The sequence below is a fragment of the Musca autumnalis genome, unplaced genomic scaffold (assembly GCF_047663935.1).
Source record: "Musca autumnalis isolate F117 unplaced genomic scaffold, ASM4766393v1 scaffold_1, whole genome shotgun sequence".
In the NCBI taxonomy this organism is placed as follows: domain Eukaryota; kingdom Metazoa; phylum Arthropoda; class Insecta; order Diptera; family Muscidae; genus Musca; species Musca autumnalis.
In genome coordinates this window covers 251409868-251432099 of record NW_027411644.1, presented here as the reverse complement: position 1 = coordinate 251432099, position 22232 = coordinate 251409868, and the positions used below count along the sequence as shown (strand labels likewise).

The 22232-nt window shown below is 32.5% G+C and overlaps 1 protein-coding gene across 1 annotated transcript; it reads left to right on the top strand.

The window, feature by feature from the left end:
* Positions 1 to 15453: 15453 nt before the first annotated feature.
* On the top strand, positions 15454 to 22024 carry Mlc2 (myosin regulatory light chain 2). Its single transcript, XM_073960698.1, has 3 exons — positions 15454 to 15751; positions 18425 to 18664; positions 19508 to 22024. Exons 1-3 carry the CDS (start codon positions 15749 to 15751, stop codon positions 19928 to 19930), a joined length of 666 nt encoding a protein of 221 aa, XP_073816799.1. The 5' UTR covers positions 15454 to 15748; the 3' UTR covers positions 19931 to 22024.
* Positions 22025 to 22232: the final 208 nt, after the last annotated feature.

Genomic DNA, 22232 nt, shown 5'->3' with positions numbered 1-22232 from the left:
AGTCCATACTTCTTGAAAGGTTTAAAAAATTCCCTATGGCACTATATGTTGTGGCTGGAGAGCTCAAACCGAATACTGCGTTCGCCAACACTTTGGATATTGTAATATTCCTTCGAATATTAGATGAAATTCGAAAGTGGTGCTTATAGGTCCACTCCTTCCGGTACCTCCCCCACAAAAGTTCAAAAATTTTCGCTAAAATGGTACGCGCGATTTCTCATAGACGTTACAACCGATTTGGTCCAAACTTTGGATCTCTATATATTGTGGAAACTTAGTTTATGATCAAATTTGGGCCCTATCTGTCCAAGCTACACAAATGTTCAACATTCTGTTTGTTTAAGGGTCTGTTCGAGGATCCTTTGGACATTATATCGATTTTATGCTTTTCGTAGGTTAGTGTGATAAAAAGCCCTATCTATAGGTATCGCCCCAAATTTTTGAGATTTAATCCTATCCATACTTTTGTAGGTTCATACGCCTACCATTTTGAAACCCCCCTAAATACATAAGTTTTTGTTTTTTTTTTTTTTTTGGGAAAAAAGTATTTCTATCCACACAGGCTAAGGGTGTACATATCTCTGTCGGCAAAGCCGACTGATACTATTTTACTTGTTTTCTTTTTGTTTTATAACAACTTACATAGTATTTTTAAATTAAATATGTAAATCGGTCACTTTCTTCTGACTTTTATTTTCATTTTAACAATTACTTTATTCCAAAACCTTTATTTTAGATAAGTATATGACGTCTTCGACGAATATCGGAAAAGTATGCCCCATAAGTCACATATTCTGACAGGTCATCTCTAGATGTTATATAAAGTTGTTCTCGATACTGGTCCGTTAATACATAAATACTCAATATGAACTCAGTCATCGAATGCTGTAAATTGCTGATCATAGACAAATAAATCATATGATGTCGCATAATTATTTTTCCCCATGAAAATTTGAATGATGAAAATTATTTATATTTACAAGAATTTATTTGTTAGCTTGAAGTGGAAAGTGTTTCTATTAAAATCAAAAAACATATTTGTGTGTCTCGAGAAAGATTGCCACATATTTTCACTATACCCTGACGTAAATATTTTAAAAGACGCTGTGGTTTTAGCAAACAGTCATGAATGTTTTGTAATTTGGCCAAATGCCAAATACGATTAATAATCATTGCAATATAAAACAACAACATGAAAAATCCGAAATATTTGCAATGTTCTGTAAGAAAAAAAAATTTCTATAGTGTCTCATCGATTGGTATCTGCTGATTAGGATGTTTTATTAATAAAATTAACACCGCCAAAAATGAGAAAAATATATATACATGTATGTACAGTGAGTGTCAAAAATATTCGGTTTTCAATTTCACCAATAATAACACCTCAGTATTTTCGAACCCCATAACCAATATTCAAAAAACCAAATACTTAAAAAAATGTTGGTCCTGTGGCAATTAAAAAATGTAAGTAACATGGATCCATGGCAACCCTATAAGCGAGAATAACAAAGAAGAAGTTGTTAACCCTGTTTTCTATGCGTCAAAAATGTTCGGTTTTTGTAAATTTTGTTAAATATTTTGGCAAAAAACCGGTCAATATCGAACTTTTTCTGCAATATTAGTATAAATTTCAATAATTGCGAACAGAATCTTTGTTCCTGTGTGCAAAAATATCATATTTCATAGCAAATTATTAAAATTTAGGGCTAAGGAAAAACGCTTTCCTAGAAAAGAGAAAACTGTTCATATTTCTTTATAAAAACGGCAGGAATAAAGGGAATTTTTGCTTATTTTTGAATATTTAGTCGAATACATTTGAAATAATGTGCAAAAGTCACGAAAATATAGAAATAATTGATTTTGTGAAACACATAACCCAGCCAAACCAAGGCCTGGGAGGGAAGGTAGAGGAATCTCCTGAAAAATTACGGCTAAACCGCCCTTAATTTTCCCGAAATTGGTCACCGAGTCCTAAATGACTTTCAAAAGATAGAAAATATGCACTTACATTCCAAAAAAATCGAAAGGATAAAGCCTTTCATGGCCTTGTAACACATCACACACCATCGGCTTATTTACATAACCAAAAATCTAGTTCAAATTTCGCCTTGATGTACCTTCAAAACTTGATGTACATCAGAAACCAGGTGAAATGGAGTTAGTTTTGAATGTCTAAGCAGGAAAATCAGTATACCACCAAGTTTCCGGCCTTTCTGTGTACTCCAACACAAAAAGTACGAAGGAGCTTATAGGAGACATGTATTTATCAATGGCCTTGAAAGGCTTTATCCTTACTATTTTTTTGGAAAGTAAGTGCATATTTTTTATCTTCTGAAAGTCATTTAGGGCTCGGTGACCAATTTCAAGAAAATTAAGGGCGGTTTAGCCGTAATTTTTCAGGAGATTCCTCTACCTTCCCTCCCAGTCCTTGGTTTGGCTGGGTTATGTGTTTCACAAAATCAATTATTTCTATATTTTCGTGACTTTTGCACATTATTTCAAATGTATTCGACTAAATATTCAAAAATAAGCAAAAATTCCCTTTATTCCTGCCGTTTTTATAAAGAAATATGAACAGTTTTCTCTTTTCTAGGAAAGCGTTTTTCCTTAGCCCTAAATTGTAATAATTTGTTATAAAATATAATATTTTTGCACACAGGAACAAAGATCCTGTTCGCAATTATTGAAATTTATACTAATATTGCAGAAAAAGTTCGATATTGACTGGTTTTTTGCCAAAATATTTAACAAAAGTTACAAAAACCAAATATTTTTGACGCATAGAAAACAGGGTTAACAACGTGTTCTTTGTTATTCTCCCTTATAGGGTTGCCATGGATCCATGCTACATACATTTTTTAATAGCCACAGGACCAAAATTTTTTTAAGTATTTGGTTTTTTGAATATTGGTTATGGGGTTCTAAAATACTGAGGTGTTATTATTGGTGAAATTGAAAACCGAATATTTTTGACACTCACTGTATGTATTTATGTATGTATGAACATTCATACAGGCGTGAATATGTGTACATACATAAAATAAAGTACATATTGAATAAAATTTAAACGATTTTGTGTAGGAAACGTCTGCCATGACTGTCGTGCAATTAAAACACTATTTTCGACCACAGAAAAAATAGAATCTCATTATAAAATGAACCTTCAAAAATGTGTCATAGGCGAAATATTGAAATATGTTCTTGTCTAAAAAAATGTAAAAGAAACTTACCATGAAATAAATATACATCACAAGAACGTTAATGTGTTATGTATATTATATAAAAACTTAGGTATAAGCACATGTCATGTAATTGTTGTTTCAGTTTTAAATATCGTTTTATAGAAAGGTATACATCACGGTGCGCCTTAAGCAAATTTAAATAGAAGGAGCTTACACCTGGGAATTTTTTGCGGATTCTGAAACTACAATGTTCATAGATGAGAAAAATCAAAAAACTAAAAAAATCGCCGGAGGGCTTTTTAAATAAATCGCGGTTAAAGTTCACACTTTTAGGGGATTTTTAAGTTTTACCGATTTTGGTTGAAAACCCCAAGTCCTATGGAAATGGGACTAAAGAAAATGTTGTAGTAGTCAAAATTCTGTACAAGATTGAACTTCATGATATTTTCGTAGGTTTTACCGTTTATGAGATATAGAAGTTCAAATTGGGACAATGCACTGACTGTATCGCCTTCTTACAAAACAATGCCATGACTACAATTTCCCAACTTAAACTAATATATCTCAAAATTGGTACAACCTAGGAAAAAATTGCAAAGGTCAGTCTTGTAGAGAATTTTCACAGCTATAAGATTTGGTCCCATTTCGATAAGACATGCCGTTCCCAAGCAAAATCGTGAAAACCTAACAAAAAACATAAAACATATGACCTAAACTTCAATATCTCAAAAATTGTAAAACCTACGAACAAACCATAATGGTCAATCCTCTAGAGAATTTTTGCAGCTACAATATTTTCTTTAGTCCCATTTCGCTAGAACTTACCGTTCTCCAGCACAATCGTGAAAATCCTAGAAAACCCTAAAAATGTGAACTTTGACCGCGATTTATTTAAAAATCCTTCCAGCTATTTTTTTGTTGTTTTTGGATTTTTGTCATCTACAAACATAGCTGTTTCAGAATCCGCAAAAAATTCCTAGATATAAGCGGTTTTCATTTAAAGTTAGTTAAGGTGCACCCTTCATGATATTGTTTTATACGGAGGCGATACAGTCAGTGCATTGTCTCAATTTGAACTTCTATATCTCAAAAATGGTAAAACCTACGAAAATAAAATACAGGCAAATTTTGTAGAGAATTTTCACTGCTACAACATTTTCTTTAGTCCCAGGGACTTGCGGTTTTCAAGCAAAATCGTGAAAACCTAAAAAACCCCAAAAAGTGTGTATTTTGACCGCGATTTATTTAAAACGCCTCCGGCGATTTTTTTTTGTCTTTTGATTTTTCTCATTTATGAACATTGCAGTTTCAGAATCCGCAGAAACTTCCCAGGTGTAAGCTCCTTCCATTTAAATTTGGTTAAGGCACACCGTGACATGTATGCATGATTATGATTTTCCAAGGAGTTTCATAAAAATGTGTATCATAAAATTTTGACAAATATCGAATGTTTTTAATCTAAAAGTCTCTAAACTCTCCAAAACAAAAAATTATTCTATTTTTTATACACTTACACCAATATGTGGGTAAGGTATTTATTATAAGTTGTATTTTTAAAACATTGAAAGCTTCCTGACGATCCAATGAAAATTGCAACCTGTATCGTGATAACAATGTTTAAAGGGACAGACGGATGGACAGACACACATACATACATAGCTTCTCGATACGTTAATTTTAGTATGTATTAAAAAATATGGGCCTAGGGTATTGTATGATTCCCTCCCCACATATTGGTGTATAGTATAAAAAGTTAAACGTGATATTGAAGCACACAAAATGAATTTCCTTCACATAGTACTATAAGTAAAGAAGTATTAGCTGGGCTCTGCCGACAGAGATATACCCTTATTAATGAAAAGAAGCAAACCCAGTATGGGTTGTTTTCCAAAACATTATTGTGTAATTAGTACTGCGATAACTATCTCAAATAAAGTTATATAGTTTTCGTGCCCATCACGCACTTCAGTTGGTCTCCGTTGATTTTTTAGAGCTTTTGAACCATTATTCGACCACAAGAAGTACAGCATTAAAGCAATACTTTTGAACTACAGTGAGGGTGGTACTCGAAGATATTTTCCGTCTTATAACTTGATGTAGATTTGGAGGAAATTTTACGATGTGAATAATTTCGGCCAAATGGGATTCTCAATTCGTAAATTTTAGCGCTCATCAGTCATTTGAGGGACACCGATCCGACAAGAGTCTATAAACTGCACGTGGGCCAAAAATTTGTTTGGGAAGTACTCCAAAGAGTGCACTGTGGTTTAGCTTGTATGGGAGAGAGCGAAAATTTTACCGTAAACTAGTAGTGACTAGAAGATAATTTGCCCCAAAAATCGTCAGGATTGGTCCACTTTTAGGTATAGACCAGTTTATAGACGGTACTTCCAGTTTATTATTATTTTTAAGATTTTGTCTATATTTTCGAAGTGAATTCGTTGTAATTTGATATTTTGTGTTCTTTGGTGGCATTAAACATCTTGCGTAGGTCCATGGTCGATGGAGGTCCATGTTTTGATATATCCCTCATATAGACGTACCACAGTGGAAAAAAGTACCAATTTAGCGCGCCAAAAGTAAAAGTCTATGTATGTTTGTCCATAAATTCGATATGAACACCTATAGATTGACAATTTTACTTCATTTATTAATATATTTGGTAAATTTGTATTTTTACCGTAGAATCCCAGCAAAATTTGACGGAAGGGGTTCTTTGCGATGACGTGATTTCATGTCATCTTTTGCATTGGTTCAAAGGAAGTCGTGAAAGATCCGATCTTTTCATTAGGATTTGAACTAATGCCAAGGAAGTCGTGAAAGATCCGATCATTTCATCAGCATTTGTACCTATTCCATCGATCCAATAGAGATGATGTTTGTGTTTTTATTTACACACCTGTTTATTTTCATTTTGGTACGTTCCAGTACTGCAAAAATCTACTAATTTTTACTATTTTTTCCGATAACATAAAGGAAAAATTGTTATCGTAGTAAAAATAAGTAGATTCTTGCAGTTTCTGGAACAGACCAATGTTGTTAGAACTGTCGTCGTGATGTTGTCTTACATTTCCTGCATATCAAACAACTAAAATTTCTAAACAATTGGTATTATATGAAGTCCCAACCATCGAGCTAAAAATAGAATCGGACTGCACACATTGCTATTTTAAAAGTTCCCTTGGTGTGTTCTAAATCTGACATAGAATGAAATCAATCAAATCTCGCTTCTTGGAATTTGAAAAAAAAGTCCGAAACGAAAAGGAACAAGACTCTGAAAATAAAGAAGAAACTACTTTTGGAAAGAAACAATTAAAAATAATTTAATTAAGCATAAATGGTATTTTCCATAAAAAGTCTCTCCTCCCCGTTCGTTACATTTTGTTCTTAGAGATCCCTAAAGCAAGCCGGGTTGTAGATCCCTACATATTTCCGTCACTAAACAAAAGAATATAAATTACCAAAATGTTGTTATAAAATAACAAAATTATAAAATAAAAGTAATTTACGAAATAAAAATACTTAAAGGAGTGCATTTGGATGGGAAGATAATTGAAAAAACCTTTTGTAAGATGAAAGAATATCAGTTGCGGAGAACGGAGGAAGTAATCTTTTGCGTTGCAGCGGTGGTGATTACATTGCAATTTTGGATGTAAACTTTTGAAAAACTAAACTGATAAATTAATTGTAGCTATTTCATGAATTCGTTTGAATTAATAAAGAGTTTTGTTTTTCATGAAAACCATATTTCAATACAGCATTTCCATTTTCCAAACAAGACATGAAAATTTCATGCCAAGGGGTTGGTGAAAATGACATGTCAACGCATTGGTTAAAATGACATGCTTAGGATCCAGAAAAGAACGTCATCTTTTGGGGTCCACGCTCATATAAAATTCATCGATGAAGATGCTAAAAAGATGACATGCTAGATCACTTGCACCCATGATTGAATGTCATCTTTGGCATCGAACATTTTGCTGGGATGGTACCTATCGATTTTCGGTATTTTAAAGATTTCTACCACATTATCCAACCGAAACGGCAAGGATTTGGCATATAGTATACGTGGGGGTTATGCATACACTCCTATAAACATTTTCGGTATAGGACCACGTTTTCATATAGCCCCATAGACCGGTACCACCGATTTCGGCAATTTTGGAGGTTTTAGCCATATTATCCAACCGATATAGCTGAAAGTTGACATTTAGTCTTCGTTGGTGGTATAAAATATTCCGACGAAGAATTTTCGGCACAGGTACACGCATTGATATGGCCCCCATAGAAAGGTACCGCTCTAATTTCAGCATTTTACATAAAAAATGATATTAATAAAAATAGTAATAAAATAAAAAGTTGCAGTTTGTTGCAGCTAAAATTTTACAAATTAGTTAAGAACTATGTGTACTAAAAATAAAATAAAAAATCAACGCGCCATCCCGCGACACTCCTTAGTAATAGCTTTAACAAAGTGCTTAATTTGGAAAAAAATCGGATGTCACATGTTTTAAGTGTAAAATCCGAGTTGCAATAAATAATATTTTATATTCAACATTTTTTAAATCACCTGCTTCACGAAATGTTAAATTCAATAAAGCTTTAAAATTACTTTGTAGGAAGAGTGCATCCGACGATCACAAATTTACTACTAAACTATATTATGAAAACTAGTTCAAAAAATGTCAACCAAAAACGGACCGTTATTCCACTTAGACTGATGCAAAACAAATTATTTTAAATGCCGTTGCATTCTGTACTGCAACAATCATTTTTAAATTGGCGTATGTCATTTTTTGACTTTTGGCGCGCTAGATCGGTATTTTTTTCCACTGTGCGTACCTCCCGATTTTTATAATTTCACAATTTTGGCCATATTTTCCAACTGAATGTGCTGCAATTTGACATTTCGAGTTTTTAATCTGTATCAAACATTCTTGCAAAAATTCATCAATATATGTCCACACTTTGGTATAGTCCTATAGTCCGATATTTGGCATATTAAGGTATTTGGCCTAAATTTTTTACAAAAACCTTTGTAAAAACCATGAAATTTTATGAATTTTATTCTTGACAAGAATTAACTGGTAACAAGTATCAACAATATGAGGCACAGAATACTCTTACTAGGAGGGTTAACTTATGTACCAAAGGCGTACAAGATTATATTAGATGTAAGCAATGTCCTTTAGGTCTCAAACAGGGAATATCTGGAAACTAAGATGTTTTATGAGATGTTTAGTTCGCGAGGATGAGTTGGTATCTATTACAATAAATACTAGCTACAGGATATCTCAATTAGGAGAGTTCCCAGATCGACTAAACATTTACCAGGATATATAAACAGTAAACAAGACCACACAGGTGATCCTGCTTGTCAATTTAACCATTCTACGTTGTTTAGTTTTCTGTGCGGAGCTTAAATCTACGGCAGGCTTTCCGCGTTTTTACTTTCAACGGCCCATAATTCTTGAAGTGGCATGTATGTTTCAAAAGCCAATTTGCATGATGTTTATACATTTTTTGTTCTCTTGTTCTGTATCCAGTTTATTGAAATTCCATTGCAGAGATAGTGTATACGATCTGACAACTTAGAGAAATCATATCCCACATCATCCACCTGAAGGTTTGCTATAATTTCTTCGAATACCGTCTGTCCCATGCTGTCATTGACAAAGTTTTTTGAACACCATATTTCAAAATCATATATAATTGTTCCACAAACATCCCATACGGGACAAAATCATACAAATGTGAAAACACACATTCATACTGTAATCCTAAAAACATTTTTTTATTTTTTTATAAAATAAGATCGAAACAAAATGCAAAGCAACAACACCGATTGCTTGAAACACCCAGAAACCCCATTCTAAGCATTCGAAAAACTCCGAGTATACTCGGTATAATGAAAACTGAATACCGCTCGGCAACTTTCGGCAGACGAGATAATTTTTTTCTAATTCTGGACACTTCAGCGAACATTTAAATAAAAATAACGTGGGGATCCGCGAGGATCCAAGGTACTAAAAGTCTATTTCTTTTTACAATATCAAATAAAAAACACTCACAAAAATACATTTCAAAAGAGACCAATTTTACTACAAAATAAAGATACAACTTTATGATGTTATCAATTAAAAACAATAACAATACTATTAACTTTAACTTCTATTTCTTACTATGCAACACGAAAATTATTAACCATATTCTGACACCACAGCGTGTTAGAAGATCAAAAATGAAGAGACATGTGACCCGGCGTTTTTCCCTATCAGTTCCACTTTCGCGGTTATGGGCCCACAAAGGCCTGAGGTATTGATGTTAAAAGGATCATATTGTGGGGCTCATATCTTCTAAATCGCTGAGAATTTGGGTTTACTCATGGAAGCAAAGTTGTAGCTCTCGTCTTAGAGAATAATAATTGTGAATATAATACAAAGAACTAAAAGAACTGATGAGTCCAAGTGGCGTTGGACGAAACTAGTCTTCTCTCCCATCCCCTAAAGTAATCAATTTTAACTACATCCCACTTCAAACTTGTTGTTTTTAAATTTGAAAACAACAAATATGAGATTAAGCTTGACTTGCATACAAATAGTAAGTAAAACACACATCTCAACAAAACTGCCAAAGTGAATCTAAAAATAGAAACAAAGCACCATGGACGATTGGTTGTTGTTATTTTTCGACAACTATCAAAATAGTTATGCGCATTCTCTGCAATGTGCAGACACATGACAGTGGGAGTAGTTAATTTGATTTACATATGCGGCTACGAGAGTTTTTAGGTGTTTAGGTTAAATTCTCATTTAAACGAATTCATCAGACACAATTATTCTTGAGCTCGAGTCGTCATAAAATTGGGGAAGGGTTCTTTGTTTCAATACAAAGAACTAAGAGAACTGATGAGTCCAAGTGGCGTTGGACGAAACTAGTCTTTTCTGCCATCCCCTTAAGTAATCAATTTTAACTACATCCCACTTCAAACTTGTTGTTTTTAAATTTGAAAACAACAAATATGAGATTATGCTTGACTTTCATAAAAATGGTAAATTTAATATTTCTTTTAAAAACCTAACGATGATGGACTAGATCTTTATGTTCTAAAATATATGACGATCAATTAAAACGCTTTACTAAAAACAGGGCTTCATAAACGGTCATTAGCACAAAACTACGTAATATTTTTCAACATAAAAATTTAGAAAGTAGGTAATGATGTCCTCTTTCACATGAAAAAAAAATTACCAAAAAAGTTTCATACATTTTTATTCGAATATTGGTGGCGCTGTATTTTTGGGATAGCTGTTGCAATTTTGCTTTTCAAAATAGTCTGGCTTAATTCCATTGATGTTGTTTTAATAATTTAAAACAACTAATTCATTGGTGGAGAAAGTTTGGAATTGTTCGCCAAGGGGTACGGCAGGGAAGACTAGTTTCGATCTTTGCCACAGGATCTCATCAGCTCCCTTGTTTTTTGTTTGTGAATATTCACCACCAAAGTTATTTTTCAATAACTTCTTAAAAAAAACTTTTAATACCCAAACGTCAATCGTCGGCTCGAAATATAAGGGCACCAAAAAAAAATTATCAATAAGAAGTTTTTCTTAGACAACCTCATATAACCCCAACGTTGGGGAATGATGAGATCCTGTGGCGAGGATAGAAACTAGTTTTCCCTGCCTTACCTATTTTAATATTTTAAAACAACGACATTGGGATTAAACCATACTATATTGAACAAGTAAGAAAAGCGTTTAGTTCGGTTGGGCCGAACTTTTTATACCCTCCACCACAAATTTCAGCCATTTCGGTGGATTAATGTGGACACAACCTTCAAAATACCGAAATTCGGAAGGTACCGGTCTTATGGGGGCTATATGATGGCGTGGACCTATGCATACAAATTTCTGGGGGAAAGTTTTATACGCCTAAAGAAGACTAAATACCAAATTTCAGCCATCTCGGTGTGATAATGAGGCTAAAACGTTCAAAATATCGAAAATCGGGAGATATTGTATTATGGGGGCTATATCAACACGTGGACCTATATAAACATTTTATGGTAGAAATGTTTCTTAGCCTCTAGAAACACAAAATACAAAGTTACAACCGATTCTTTACTTAAGTGGGTCTAATACATTCAAAATATATTAAAACAAGTGAGAAAAGGCTATAGTCGGTACGGGGCCGACTATGTGATACCCTACACCACTACCTCTGTGCATAATCTTTTCACTCGAAAACATTTCTTTTAGGGAGATACGAAAGATTTCACCTATCTGACTTTTATACCAAATGAGAAAATTTCGTGATGATCCGATCAAAATTCTGACCTGTAGTGTAATTGCAGAAAAAGTGGAAAAAAGGGATGCGTTACCGACTATTGCGATATCTCTATTATATGACCACTTACTTTTAAAGATGGGATTTTCTACTTTCTTAGTCAGGCTTTGCTTTTAGAAGGTCCCCAATGAAAGTGTAATATCCGTCATTATTATTAAAATCGCAAAAATGAAAAGTTGGGTTCTAATAGCGATTATCCCTCGAAATTTCGTGACGATCCGATCAAAATTGCGACCTGTAGCGTGATTTCCAAAAAGATGGAAAAATGGGATGTATTAACGACTATTGCGATATCTGCGTTAGTTGGTCACCTACGCCGACCTAGTTTGCATCATTGTAAAGATGGATCTTCTACATTCATAGTCAGGCTTTTCTTGTGGAAAGTCCCGAACCAAAGCTGTGATATTTGTCATTTTAACTAAAATCGCAAAAATGAAAAGTTGGGTTTTATTTGCGACTATTGTGATATCTTCGTTGTTTGATCACCTAAGAGAACCTACTTTACATCATTAGAAAGGCGATATTTTCTACTTTCATTGTCAGGTTTTGCTTTTGGTATACCCAATATAGAAGCTGAGATATTCGCTTCGGAAAAAACGTTGTCTTTTTATCCAAATAAGTTTTTTGCCCATTCAGGCCCTAAATATAATCCGACCATCACCAAAATCAATAGGCTTCTTCCCCTCCGGGACCCCCATTAACATCCGAAATTTCGTGACGATCCGATCAAAATTGCGACCTGTAGCGTGATTACAAGGTTTAGATGGACAGACGGACAGACGGACGGACGGACGGACTGACGGACGGACGGACACACATAGCCAGATCGACTCAGCTCATCGAGACATTCATTTTGGTATATATAAGTATGGGTCTACGACCATTATTTCGATGCGTTACAAACTTTTTGGCCAAAACCAACTTATAATACCCTCCCCACATAGTGGTGTAGGGTATAATGACGCGTACTTTATAAGGGGCCTTATGTGGGGGCTATACCAAAACGTGGACCTATATAACCCAACTTTGGTAGGAATGTTTTCTGGCCTCTGAAGACACAAAATACCAAATTACAACCAATTCTGTGGTCAAATGGGTCTAATACACTCAAAATATATTAAATGACGCGTACTTTATATGGGGGCTATACCAAAACGTGGACCTATATAACCCAACTTTGGTAGGAATATTTTTTGGCCTCTGGAGACACAAAGTACCAAATTACAACCAATTCGGTGGTAAAATGGGCCAAATATCTTAAAAATTCCTTAAAACGACGACGCGTCACGTGTCATTTTGTATGGGGGCTATACGAAAGCGTGGACCTACATATCCCACTTTCAATACCAAAAGTCCTACGTAAATATAACATATTTTCTCAAAATTTCATCGACCTACGTCAATCCGTTCGGACGCTAGATTGATTTCCACAGACGGACATGTCTATATCGATGTAGAATTGCACGCTGATCAACAATATATATACTTTGTGGGGTCTACAATGATTATTTCGAGTAGTTACAAACGTAGTGACAAACTTAATATACCCCCATCCTATGGTGGAGGGTATAAAAATAACCAATGTTCGAATAAAAAACACTGGCACGGTTAAAATATTAAAACAACAACAATGGGATTAAGTCAGATTATTTTGAAGCACAAAGTTTCATAGTTTTCTTGGGAAAAATCATTAAAAAGGGTTTTTACTGGAGGTCACCCCTTAGGGTTTTTGTCGATTTCAACCCCTGTCCCGGCATAAATCAAAAAATAAAAATTAAAGAGGAAAACAACATATTAACATTTGTTAGATCGGTTATGACATAGCGGAAATCATGGGCATAACACCCACGAAATGTCCAAGAAAATGTCGTTCGTGTAGCCAGTTTCTGAGTTCGTCCAAAGTTTTAATACTAATTAAAAAAAAAAATATTGTAAAAAATTAAAATTTTATCATTGAATTGGTACATCGAATTTATACAAAAAATCAAAAAAGGGCTTTTCTAAACTAGGTTCAATAGTGCAATTCTGTAACTCATTTTACCATTACCAACAAAAAATTGTGAATATTGAAATAAATGTTATTTCAGAATGTTTCGGTAGCAATGATGTCAACTTTTATTTAAGCTTTTCATTCATAATTTTGTGTTGTAATTTTACCGATTTTTTAATTAATTTCTCGTTGGAGTTGAGTTGAATCATTGAAGATTTTTTTGTAAGTGGAAAACGAAAGCTGAAAATTCGAACCCACACAACCACCAAATTATGTGACCGGTTTCGCTGTTATTTACGCAGCTCATCAGATATATTGGCAGTGGAGTGGCTTCTTTGGCAGTGCTTCGAAGCTCAAACTTATACCGAAGTTATTGTTGTAATACTGTAACTGCAATATTCTTAATCAAGAGACCAAATTTCCATAGAACTTTGATTTTTCAAATGCAATGTGTTTTTGTCGGTAAAAAATAGTTACGGAATCGAACTACACGAGTAAGCAGTTGGGAACCCAGCAATGCGTTTCACTTTTGGGACATATGATATATGAGTTTTGCAAATATAGTATTTTTTGTTAATATATCTACGAAAATTGCATACTGCTGAAATTCCTAGGAAATCTAATGAACTTTACGTTGAGCCTTTAAAAACCACTAACAGATTCATATTACATAGATTTCTGTAATGGCTGCTACCAATTATAACCCAATAGCACCCGGTTCCAAAGATGGTGGGTCAAAGTGGTGATGTTTTATACATCCATTTCCTTCAGATGATGATCTTGATATTTGTTGCTAGGTTAAACAAATGTTTTTGTTTTATTCCGTACAATTTCGTGTCAACAATGCAATTAATTCTTTTGAAAGATTTCATAACAATTATCTCATCCAATTTCATTTAATATGATTCCCTGAAGTTTTTTGTTTCTGTTCATTGCATCCCATAATCCATCCAAAGTTATATAAAACAAATCTATGTATAGATAATATGATTTCAAAACAATTTTTTTAGTATTTTTCCAAAAGAAATGATAAAAATAAACAAAAAAATCCGTTTTGTAGAGAAATAACAATAAAGAAAATATTTTGTTCTATATATGTATATTGAAATGGATGGGATGGAATGGGTGGACGGATGGATGGATATGTATCTACAATTTCATGCGTAATGATGAACAGCTAAAAACGAATGAATTTTTCACTATTGCACAATGGGTTTATTATATATGTGTATGTATGAAAATAAACATACACAAATACAGACGCATAATCACAATGCTTCGTTTAGAAAAACGACCCGATCACAGGGGTAGCCAGCAAGCCAACCACCCACCCACACTATTAAAAATGTGTGTGTGTGTGTGTTTGGGTGATGTTGATTGGTGGCCCACTCAAATGCCAATGAAACAACTTTTGTTTGAAATTTGAAAAAAAAATCGAAAAATGTGTACAAGGTGAGGAGCATGAAGAAGAAGAAAAAACAACAACAATTTGTAAAGGAGACTAAACTAAACGCATACAAATAAGTAAAAATAGAATATAGTAAGGAAAAATTCTTCCAATTAGCCAAGAGCAATATTTCGTATGAGCAGGAGATTATGTGTGTTAACCAAGAGATGTGCACAATTTATGTGATCAATAGTATAATGTGCTCTCGCCATATCTCTCCGATATATAGCTGTATATGTACGCATTGCCATGGTAACACTACTGCGTATGTGTTCTGTCTGTCCTTCGTATTTCCCAAACTATATCCAACTGAGAACCACACTCAGAGAACCCCCATTCCCATATACACATACATTTTGGCATTTTATTATTAGAATATTATGAGAACGTCTACTGAGAGTATGGGGCAGACATCACCCATCTATACCCACCCAGCCGCAGGCAGCAGCAATATATGAGTATTTATATAAATAATGTTTTGTGGCCACCAACTGAACACGAACACGTACCGAACCTAAAAATGGTATCAGCACTATGTGGAGATGTTTTACAGGTGTTTGTGTGTATGTGTGTGTGTGACGATCAGCACTGCTGATGATGGGTAAAAGATGTTCTTCTCGCAACGTCTATGTGTAGTCTGCTATTGTAGTTGTGGGAAATTGGAAAATTTCTCGGCGAAAATTATTCTTCAAATACAATCGACAAATCGATAAAATCAGCCAGAACATTCACTGTGCTCCGTCCGTTCGTTTTACCTAAAGACTAACCAAAACTATCACCATGGTAAGGATACGAAACGAAAAAAGCACAATGAATTAAAAAAAATAAAACATAAAAGCATATTTCAACAAAAAGGATTATTTTTAAAGGATAAACCACGACGTTCGATATAAGAAAAATTAAAAAGAAAAAGAAAAGTGTTAATAAAAATGGAAAAAAGTGGAAAATTGTGAAATAAAATATGAAAATATTCAACAAAAAACTCTAAAAACTCAAAAAAATTAAAAGAAAATTATAAAAATGGAGAAAATTTGAAGAAAAAATCCAAAAAATGAAAGGACTTAGAAAACATGTGAACTTTCTAGAATTATTATTTTGGTGTTCTATTCTAAAAATAAGAGCTTAAGTAATATGAGCCAAATCAAATGAAATGTGAATAAGTGTTTGTGTGTGTGTAAACCAGAATGAGACAACATTATACAGCAGCTATTCGAAATATCATATTGCGTCTGCTTGGACTATATATAGATTTTGCGTTATACATATACATATATAGACTATTGATATGAACCAAGTGAAAAACGAAATGTGACTGTGTGGGTTTTTATTTCAAAAGAATTTCACTATGAAATATTGCGTAATGCATTCGTATTGAGAAAACCTAAATCATTTTGTTAAATGCCAAATTAATTTTTCATGAAAATTATGAAGTGTTGAAATTTAACTTAAATATAATTCTTTTTTGAAAATAAGAAAAGCACATTGAAATATGTCTTCACTTCAAGGTGAATTTGAAATTGAAATATTCAATAGCACTATTTGAAATTAAATTTGAAATCAAGTGGAATTTAGTTGAATTTTATTAAGACATTTTCATAGATTTTGCCTAAATTTTTAAAATATTTTAGAAAAATATTTTAAATGTTTCACTATAGGTATCCGATAAAAATATTTTTTTATTTTTTTACTCGATTCCATGATAATATCCACCTCCCTATTTGATCCCAATCCCCAATTTCTAAATTAAAAAAATTTTAAGTTTCCTTTTTCCAATTGATTTTCAAAGAATTTTTTCTTCTAAATAAAATTCAGAATTTTAATATACGAATTTTATTTGAACAATATCAACATAAATAGAAAATATATTTTTTATATTATATATTTTCAAGAGAATGACTGATCCAAATAATAGATATATTATTTGAATCCTTTTACTGTGACCGTGATGAAATGACATATGAACAATGTCAAAATTTGACCTTTTACTCCGCACTTTATATGCCCAGCCTCCTGTCATGTATTTTAAGCAATTTTCTAGTATTTTTTATAACTTTAATTAAGCTTAGTTACACCCACATTTTTGATTCAGAATAAAATATTTCTTTTACTCAAAAATATTCTATTATAACTTCTTTTAGCCCACTTCAATCAACAATTGATCCGACAAAAGCCTCATTGCAGCTGACAGATCCTGATAATCCAATTCCGAACAAATATTTGCTGCAAATCTTACCATATTAAGGTCTAAAATGTTTTGGTTTCATTCGCCAAAACTACCAGTTAATTTGTGGCTTCAATGTACATTTTCATTAATTTTATGAATTTATTCATAAAAAAATATTAATTCAAGCAATTCATGGATGTTAGAAGTTAGGTATTCAATAAATGTAATGAATTTTTATAAATTTAGTGCATCGAATTTCACAGAATATTCATTGCAAGTTCCCCGAGTGAAATCTTCATATTTTTTCATAAATTTTACGAACTTTTTTCATAAAATCAAGAACATTTTATATCAAAATATTTTACGCAAATGTTATCACAGTCTGGGTCTGACTTGTTATAGTTTGAATTCGTTTGAAAATCTTCATTCACCATGTCCCACAGCTAAGTCATAACATTGATGTAGCTTTTCATCAATTTTACAAAATTGTTTATGAAAAATATATACTTTGATTTATTCCAAAAATTATAGAAAATTCACTATTTAAAAAAATTCCATGAGTTGGTTTCACATAGACTTTATATTGATGCGGCAAATCCCCCATTTTATACAACAAATGTAGGCCTGATGAAATCAATGCACTTTTTCATCAAATTTACGAAATTATTAATGAAATGAACTAGTGGCAGAATCGATATTAAAATCAATTACCAAAGATGTTAAACAATTTTGCATTTAAAATTTACTTTTGATTCAAAAATTAAAAAAAAAAATAAATATATTCATCAAAACTACGAAATTTGTGATTGATATTCAATATACCTCTATAAAAACCCATTTCTTCATTTTATTTTTTATCTCCAGAATCTACCCATTTCTTCGATTTTTTTTTTCAAAAAATTCTATAAGCATCACAACACTATATTTTTGAGTTTACTTTAAATTCCAAAAAACAAAAAAAAAAAATAGATAAACAAAAATATTCATCAAATCTACGAATTTTTTCATTGATATTGAAAAAAATATCTCTATAGAAACCCATTCCTACGTTTTTCATTTATTCTCTAAAATCTAATCTGGTTCGTCTTATTTATCTATCATTTCTATAAAAGTTGCAACAAATCTACGAAATAAATACATAAATTCTACAAATAAATACATCAAATCTACAAAAATCATCATTGAAAACCAGTGAAATCCTTTAAAAATAATCCAAAAATGTGTGAATGTGCAAAATTATGTTTGTGTATTTGATAATAATTTCAAAACTGTTTTTCTTCACTTTCCAATAGGCTGATGAGAAGAAGAAGATCAAGAAGAAGAAGACCAAGGAAGAAGGTGGTACCTCCGAAACCGCTTCTGAGGCTGCATCTGAGGCAGCAACCCCTGCACCAGCTGCCACCCCAGCTCCCGCCTCCACCACTGGCTCCAAGAGAGCTTCCGGTGGCAGCCGTGGTTCCCGCAAATCCAAGCGTCAAGGTTCCTCCGTCTTCTCTGTTTTCTCCCAAAAACAGATTGCCGAATTCAAGGAAGTAAGTATTTTTTGGAAGAATTTTCTTTAATTGAATATTTAAAAAAAGGAAGACACAAAATTGAAAATGTTTCCAGAAGAAGAATTGGAATTTAGTAATGCAACATTTAAGAATATTGCTTCAACATTTCGATTGTTTCCTCGACATTGATAATGTTGCTGAAAATTAAAATTTCATATATTTCTGCTTAAATTTGCTCAACATAGTAAATGTTGCTTCAGCCTTTCAAATGTTGCAGGACAGTGAAAATGTTCGACTTAACATTGAAAATCTCAACTCGAGAAGAAATATAGCAGTGAAGCATATGTTTGTCTTCAATATATTTTTCCAAAATGTCCAATTCCTTTACCCAATTAAGCAAGTTGCTTTAAAGCTGAAAATGTTGCTTCAACATTTAAATTTTTTTTCTTGACATTGAAAATGTTGCTACTATCTTTAAAATGTTACACGACATTACAAATTTTTCGATTTAACATTGTACAAGTCTTATAGTATTTAAAATTTGTTTTCAAATTGAACGTAATTCTTGAAATTTCAAAATGTTGCTGCAACATCCTCAACATTCAAAATGTTGCTACACAGTGAAAAATATAGTTTTACCGAAAAAAAATTACACTTCAATATTTCAAATTTTTATTCAAGAAAAAAATTATAATAAAAAGTTCAAAATTCCCTTCCATAAATTTTCAAACAATTTTTGTTTAGGATACTCATGAAAACACTTTCTTCCTTCTAACTAAAAAATGTCTTTCAATGTCTTTTTTGTGTTAAGCCTAATATTGTGATATAAATAACCGCTAACATATACCTAACATTTCTCTTTTTCCTCCTCCCACCAAATAGGCTTTCCAACTTATGGATGCTGACAAGGATGGCATTATTGGCAAGAACGATTTGCGTGCCGCTTTCGATTCCGTAGGCAAAATTGCCTCCGACAAGGAATTGGACTCCATGTTGAGCGAAGCCTCTGGTCCAATCAATTTCACACAATTGTTGACCTTGTTCGCCAACCGCATGGCCTCCTCCGGTGCTAACGATGAAGATGAAGTCGTCATTGCCGCCTTCAAGACCTTCGATAATGACGGTCTCATCGATGGTGATAAATTCCGTGAAATGCTCATGAACTTCGGTGACAAGTTCACCATGAAGGAAGTCGATGATGCTTACGATCAAATGGTTATTGATGATAAGAACCAAATCGATACCCAAGCCTTGATCGAAATGCTCACCGGCAAGGAAGCTGAGGAAGAAGAAGAAGCCGCCTAAATTTCATTTCATTTATTTTTTTAAATGTATAGATGTTTTTGTACACAACATTTTTTCTCTTCCAAAAAAATGCCATTCAACACACTTTAAGCACTTCTACTTTTTACTTTTAACTCCATAAGATACAACAACAATCACAACAACAACAAAAAACAAGAAAACAAAACAATGATAAGAAAAAAATTTCCAACTAAAAAAAAATCTCAAAAAAATATTAAAAAAATTAATAAAAAATAATCAATTGTTTTAATAATTGCAAAACAAACAAAAAAAACATCTAAAACAATTTTGAAAAAATCTCAAAAAAAAATCGAAACGACCCACAACGATAACGACCATAGGCGAAATGGAATAATGACTATGAGCTTGAGTGGATGGTGATTGGCTCAAGGAGGTCATAATGCTTGGCATTTTGGCCTCTTGTTGTCCTCAAACATCCACAGCCCGTCTTTCAAGGCAATAGAGAATTGAGTGAAAATTCAAAAATTATTTCTTCTGTGTGTGGAAAGGCGGGTCCCCTGAACCACTACTCCCCCCAAAAAACCCCTGATATATGATTTACACTATTATTATTTATTTTATTTAGTTTTTAAACAAAACTCGTTCGTTTGTTCGTTCATTGGTTATTAGCAAATTTTTACAAAAACAAAAAATTATATACAAAAAAATACTTAGTTGTTTATAAAACAAACACACAATTAGAGAAGAAGAAAGAAATTAGATTTCTATTACTTATAGAGAGCTACTATTTCTTGTGCTTGCCTTAAAACAACAAGGAAAACGCTTAATGTTTTAATGCTTGTTATTTATGTTTGCTATTACTTACTTACTAACCCAAGAAAACCCCTCTGACACCATAAACATCAACTCAAATCCGATCAAGTTTTGAGTTCGGTGTTTTTGGTTTATTATTTCTTCAAAGCTGTGCTCTCAGAGTCGCTTGAAGAAAATCTTTTGTTGTTACTACTAACAATTATTACTATTATTATTATTAATTGATTGATTGAAAAAAAACTGAAAAAAATATTATCTCAAGAAATAGAACGCGTATTTCTTATATAGTGTTAGTTTATATATAATACAATTTTAATATAAAACATATCATTTTTTTCTTCAATTGTTCGCTTGGCTGTTGGATGAACGCAGAGTCCAGCCTAGTTAAGTGTTCAATTTGAAGGAAAGAAAAAAAAACTTAATGATAAACGGGAAGCTGCACATAAAACGCTTCCACAAAAAACAATGAGTTTCCTTGTTAAAAAAAACCCAACAACAACAAAATATAAAATCTTTACTAACATTTGATAGACAATTAAGCAAAATATGCGACATATATTTTGCTTAGCCTCCTAGCTTGTAAGATAACTTTCTAACAATTACAAGGCGTGACGAGTTTACAAGAATTTACCCCACAACTTAGTTCTATACTCATCTTCTTTATATATAAACATAAAATTTCATTGCTTTATTGCTTAAATTGCAAGTGCAACAGAAAAGAAAAATATTTATTTTCACTTATTTTTATTGATTGCAAATTTTCAAAACCTTCTACTTTCCGCCTAACATCCCCAGAGAAAGAGGAGTATTTCGTAGATAAAATTTAAATATTTTTTTTTTTCAAAAGAACCATCAACAAGAACAACAACAACCAAATGTTCACTTGCGACTTATACTGTAAAACAATAACAACAAGAATGTTAAGAAAAAAAAAAAAAAACAAAAAAAAAAAGAAACAATACTTCTTTAGTATAAAAAGATAAAACTTAGTATAAACTAAAACCAAAAAGAAACTCGAAAACCTTATAATGATGATTTTATATAATTAAATTAAACAAACAAATACACACAACTCTTACTCTAACTACTATTCTACCACATTAATTTACAATGATATACCAAAAAACAAGAAAACTACTCTTAGCTGTATCAACAAACATTTTTTTTAACAAAAAAATGAACGAAACCTAAACATGTTCTCATAACTCATATTGTAGAGAAATATGGAAAAAAGGCTTTCAATAAAACAAAGAAAAAACAATTGTCGTTATAACGTTAACGTCTGAAAAAAAGCTTAAAAGAACCAACAAGCAAAAGAAATTTCTAGTTTGTTTTATTTCGCCTCTAAAGAACCAAAAAAAATCAAAAACAAGAACAAGAAGTTAAAGGAACTCATTCCAAGAAAAAGTAGCCAAAAACGAACACGAACTCTCTCTCTCGTCCCCGCCCAATGAACGAACTTTAGACTAGAAATTAAAAGCATTTTTTATCTCAGTGTATTTTTTACAGGCCACACATACAGTAATAG